The 5,016-nt window shown below is 36.2% G+C and overlaps 1 protein-coding gene across 3 annotated transcripts; it reads left to right on the forward strand.

The window, feature by feature from the left end:
• LOC107642885 (U-box domain-containing protein 5) lies at positions 170–4,994 on the forward strand. 3 transcript variants are annotated; one of them, XM_021123023.1, is made up of 7 exons: positions 170–279; positions 529–763; positions 1,402–1,518; positions 1,663–1,848; positions 2,083–2,190; positions 2,445–3,607; positions 3,990–4,994. In XM_021123023.1, exons 3-7 carry the CDS (start codon positions 1,462–1,464, stop codon positions 4,729–4,731), a joined length of 2,256 nt encoding a protein of 751 aa, XP_020978682.1. In that variant the 5' UTR covers positions 170–279; positions 529–763; positions 1,402–1,461; the 3' UTR covers positions 4,732–4,994. The 3 variants fall into 3 exon arrangements, with proteins under 3 accessions (XP_020978682.1, XP_020978683.1, XP_016201867.1); XM_021123024.1 differs by adding an exon at positions 871–1,026 and having other exon boundaries at positions 177–763; XM_016346381.2 differs by having other exon boundaries at positions 177–763.

Genomic DNA, 5,016 nt, shown 5'->3' on the forward strand with positions numbered 1-5,016 from the left:
ATTAAAATATAAATATGTATTATGTTAAATGGTTTATTTAGATACATCAAATTATTTAATATTTTTAGCCATGACTACATGTTTTAAGTAAATAGTTATCAAATTAGTACGAATTTTTATTATTTTTGTAATTAAATGTGGTATCTATTAAAGTGATCGTTTTCTTGTGTATTAGGGCCGGGGTTGGTTGACTCGGTCTTTGGTGGAAAAGGCAACATTATGATGGACAGAGATACACTGCTGCTAAATATACAACTCGTTGCGGAAAAGAATCCTCAGGTTGACCACTCGATCTTTTTGTACCACCTTCCCTGAAGCTGAGGCAAACTACTTTACCTACAGCAAGCAACATTTTTTTCTCATACCTTTCTTTCCCTTATCTTAATAGAATAGAAATATAGCACGCTCTTGGTGTATGTGGAGCTGTTGTTTTATGACTCCTATTCATATCTTCATTTGTGGCAACTTTTTCTATTTCTATTCAACTTAGTTGGGTTTGTGTTTGGGTTTTTAATCTCTGCTTGTTAGATATTATGAGCTCGGACACACGCTTCTATTTCTTCTTCAAATCGCTCATAATTTCGTTCAACCGTTGCTTCTTGTTCACCTTTCTTATCTACGGTACTGCTGCAAGGAAACTCCTTGCTTGTTCCTTTCAACTCTCTGCTTAGTAGTGTTTTCGTTATTGCTTGGAGCATGGAATTCTTCTTTCTCTGGTAGCAAAGGAGGAAGGTTGCTTGCTTAGTTACTGTTTTAGTTCAAGGTAACCAAATCTCCTCTTTTAGTCTTTTATTCCTATGGAGCTGTTGCGATTTACTTTAAACCTTCCGTTTCATCCTTAATTACTGTTCATCATCCCTAATTGTGCAGGATTGTGAAGCTATACCACTGTCACTTCTTCGAACGTCTTTAGATTAATGAATTATTTCCATTTCCATTGATCGAAAAAAGTGACAGGGACAAATAGAATGGAATAGATGAGGATCAATCTATCTGTTTCATACAAGTTAATTTTTAATTTCTACGGTGACAAACTTGCCTTTCCTTTAACTCATATGCTGAGTGTTTTGCCGTTTAGTCCCTCTTCCCTTAATTTGAATTTATTGCAGACTTCAGGTTGAATCTGCAACCTGTTAAATTTTGTGTAAGAACTATGAGGAGAATATTTCATGCAAGTGTTTTGTTGAATATAGAGGCTTTTTCAGATGGTTGATCTCTTCTAACATAAGCAAATCTATCACTTTTGTAAAAGTAACAGTTATAATTACTAGTGGAATTTTTCCTTGAGATGCATATTACTGCTTATACATATACTCTAAAAAGGTCATTTTGTGGCAAGTTTTATAATGTCAGGCATATAGCTTTTCCATTTTTTCTGTCTGACCTGTGGTTTGTTCTCAGAGTAATCATACTTGGTGTTCAAAGTGTAAATTAACGGAACATCCAAGGAACTCTACCAGTATGGGAACTGATAGTGGTGAAGAAGCGGAGTCATTACCAAATCCGCGCTCCTTCAAGGTAAAATATGTGATTCACTTTGACTATATTGTGTGGATTTTCTCAGACATTGTACTTCAGTGACTATCCTTGTCCTTTAGGTCTTTTCAACTATACTTGGATGCTTGAACTTAGCATTGTTTTTATATGAATTCAATTTAACAGGTGCATAGTAAACTGTGCGTGGAACTCATGAAAATACTAGCAAGAGTTTTGAGGATATTTCCGGCAATAGAGGAGGCTCGGCCTCGAAGCTCGTCAGGAATAGAGTCTCTGTGTTTGCTGAACAATGCAATCGATAAAGCCAAACTACTACTGCAGCATTGCTCTGATTGCAGCAAACTCTACCTGGTATGTAACTCCTTTTTTTAAAAGATGAAAAAATAAAAATAGCTTTCTGTGACATGCATCAGTACTCAGTCTGTTAATATCAAAAACTGCTCAGAGAAATAAGGCCACCATTCGTTACTCAGTTAATATCACATGAAGAAAAATATTAGTGACTTAATTAAATATTGATCATCAGTGGATTATACTAGGAGGGTGCATGTGTCAGAGTTTAATTGACTTGAATGTTCCTTTCAGGCTCTGACAGGGAATGCAATACTTCAAAGATGCCAAAAGGCAAGAAAATCATTATTGCAAAGCTTGATCCAGATTCAGGGTATGGTTCCAGTTATTTTAGCTGCAGAGGTTAGTGAAGACATCTTCCTATTTCAATTATTTGAAAGGCATTACACCCTTAAAAAAAATTGTGAATTTGTTTTATAAGATCTAAAGATTACAGACAAAATCCACCCAATGTGAAGAGTTTATTCTCTAGTTTTATTAGAAGGGGGAAAAAAATCTAATTAGCCTCCGGTACTACCCTTTTTAATTTGTATATTTTTAAGCTGAAACTTCAATTTAATACTCTCATTGGTACTGAAATGTCTCTCGGCTTGCAGGTTTCTGGAATAATCGATGATCTTGAGTGTGCCACATTTGTCTTAGACTCTGCCGAAGAAGAGGCTGGAAAGGTTGTTAAGGAGTTGCTTGAGCAAGATACAGATACAATGGACGGTTCTGCAGTAAAAGCTCTTCAGTTTGCAGCACCAAGACTTAACATTACATCCCAAAAGGCCATCTTAATAGAGAAACGATCTATTAAGAAGTTGCGAGATAAAATTGGAACCAATGACCAGAAAAAGAAGGCCATTTTGAAATTTCTTTGGTATATACTGGACAAGCATGGAAATCACATCATTGGGGAAGAAATGGAGAAGGTCTATTCCAATAATGATGAACCAATGGCCACTGAGAACTCTAGTCGCCATTCTCAACAAAGGCATCAACCTGAGTCTGATCCATGCTTGCACTATGACCAATATAGAAATCAGACTGATGAGTTTGGTAGAGCTACACCCCTTGAGGAGTATAAGTGTCCAATATCGTCAAGATTGATGTATGATCCTGTTGTCATTGCATCTGGTGTTACATATGAAAGGATGTGGATACAAAAGTGGTTTGATGAGGGTAATGATACATGCCCGAAAACTAAAAAGAAACTAGTTCATATGGGAATGACTCCTAATATTGCTATGAAAGACTTAATATCAAAATGGTGCAGAAACAATGGAGTCTCCATTTCTGACCCAAACAGGCTAGTAGGAGGTTTTCACTCTTGGGAAGCTTCTATGACTTCCATCAAGAGTTTTGGAAGTTACATAAATAATTTTAACTTGCCACTGGATCTTAGTAACATGTCTCTTGGATCATTGGATACTAGTTACAATTCAGATGTCTTGCATTCTAAGACCACTCGTGAGTCAAATTTGAGGTCAATAATGACTAATGATGATTCTCACAAACGTCAAGCTCAAGAACAGATACGTGAAGCAAATTTGCAGCTCTTGTCCAAACTGCATGATCTCCAATGGGATTCTCAATGTCAGGTCATTGAAGATGTGAAAGAAAATTTGAAAAGCAATTACCAAGCTTTTTCTTCTGTATCACCTCAGAATTTCACTGAACCACTCATCAGATTTCTGAACAGTGCTTATGATCTGCATGATGTAAAAGCTCTCAGAGCTGGAACTCAGCTGCTGTTGGAATTTGTCAACAACTGCAGGCACAATTTCTTTTCCCTTTCTCATTTTTTCTTCTTATATTTCTAGTTGTTTTGATTTGGTTACATTCATCTAGTTTAATATTCTGTTGAGCTGTGTCAAAAAGATTTGATATTTATCCTTTTAAAACAGCAGCCAATAGTTTTAAAAAGGAAGTAAAGCTTGTTTGCAGTTTTCCTTGTAAGCATAGCCCTTTTAATATTCAAACTTGACATGTTTGCTGGTTTGCACTTTAGAGCCTGCAGAATCTTATTTCTTTTTTCTTTTTTTTTTCAAAAGAAAAAGTTTTTCTTCTTGAACTAAAATTGCTGGCTTGATTGTTTTATCTGTGCAGCTACTTTTAACCTGGAAATTCATTTTTACTTTTTATGTGATTTTATGCAGAAATGGTCTGAGTAATTTCAGTGAAGATGTATTCACACTGTTGGCCAATTTTCTTGATTCAGAAGTGACAGGAGAAGCTCTTGCCGTAATGGAAGAACTCTCTAGTTATTTGCATGGAAAAGCTAAAATAGCAGCATCCAATGCACTCACTTCTATTCTAAATATACTTAATTCTGATAACAAAGAGTTCCAACGACAAGCCATTGTAATATTGTATAATTTATCCTTCAATGGTGAAGTTTGTCCCCTCATGCTATCTCTCAAGTGCATCCCAACGTTGCTTCCATTTTTCAAAGACAGGTCCCTTTTGAGATACTGTATAGTTATATTGAAAAATCTTTGTGACACTGAAGAGGGTAGGAATTCTGCTGTTGAAACCAAGGGTTTCATAGCTTCTGTTGCCGAAATACTCGAGACAGGAAGCAATGAGGAAAAAGAACATGCACTTGAAGTCCTAATTTCTCTATGTTCTCAACGCATGGACTATTGTAGATTGGTTATGAGTCAGTATGTTATCTCTCATCTTTTCTATATATCCAAGAATGGAAGCGACAAAGGACAGGCAACTGCATTGGAACTGCTCCGTCTTCTGCAAGATGTGGAAGATGTGGAAGATGATGATTCCCTTGAACCAAATCTCAACAACACCTCCGGAGATTCAAACAGCCAACCTCAAGAGAGGAGATCATCAAAGGGATCAAAATTTCTGAAGAAACTACCCTTCTTAAAAACCAAGAGATGAAACTGAATTCTTCGGCTTTCCAGATATGTATGTTTGTTAGATGGAGCCTTGTGGATATGTCCCTGACATTAGTTGTGTCTTTCTTGCATTCTGTAGCATTTATTAGCTCTACATATTCATTTGAAATGGGTCTGCTGCTTAATTTTGCACCCTAACCAGCAGGTTGTATGATGATGTATAGTTCTGCTTATGATTTTGAGGTATTCTTTTGACATTTCAATTCAGGGCTTATTAGTTGTTAAAGATAGCAGGTAGTTTTGCCCTTTTTCCCTGAAATCAAGTGTC

The sequence above is a fragment of the Arachis ipaensis genome, chromosome B05, assembly GCF_000816755.2.
Source record: "Arachis ipaensis cultivar K30076 chromosome B05, Araip1.1, whole genome shotgun sequence".
Lineage (NCBI taxonomy): Eukaryota > Viridiplantae > Streptophyta > Magnoliopsida > Fabales > Fabaceae > Arachis > Arachis ipaensis.

Bases quoted from the DNA above. Each gene is read 5' to 3' on its own strand.
- LOC107642885 (XM_021123023.1), top strand. From the start codon at position 1,462: ATGGGAACTGATAGTGGTGAAGAAGCGGAGTCATTACCAAATCCGCGC. The intron at 1,519-1,662 runs GTAAAATATGTG...TCAATTTAACAG, and splicing joins CAAATCCGCGCTCCTTCAAG to GTGCATAGTAAACTGTGCGT. The intron at 2,191-2,444 runs GTTAGTGAAGAC...CTCGGCTTGCAG, and splicing joins CAGTTATTTTAGCTGCAGAG to GTTTCTGGAATAATCGATGA.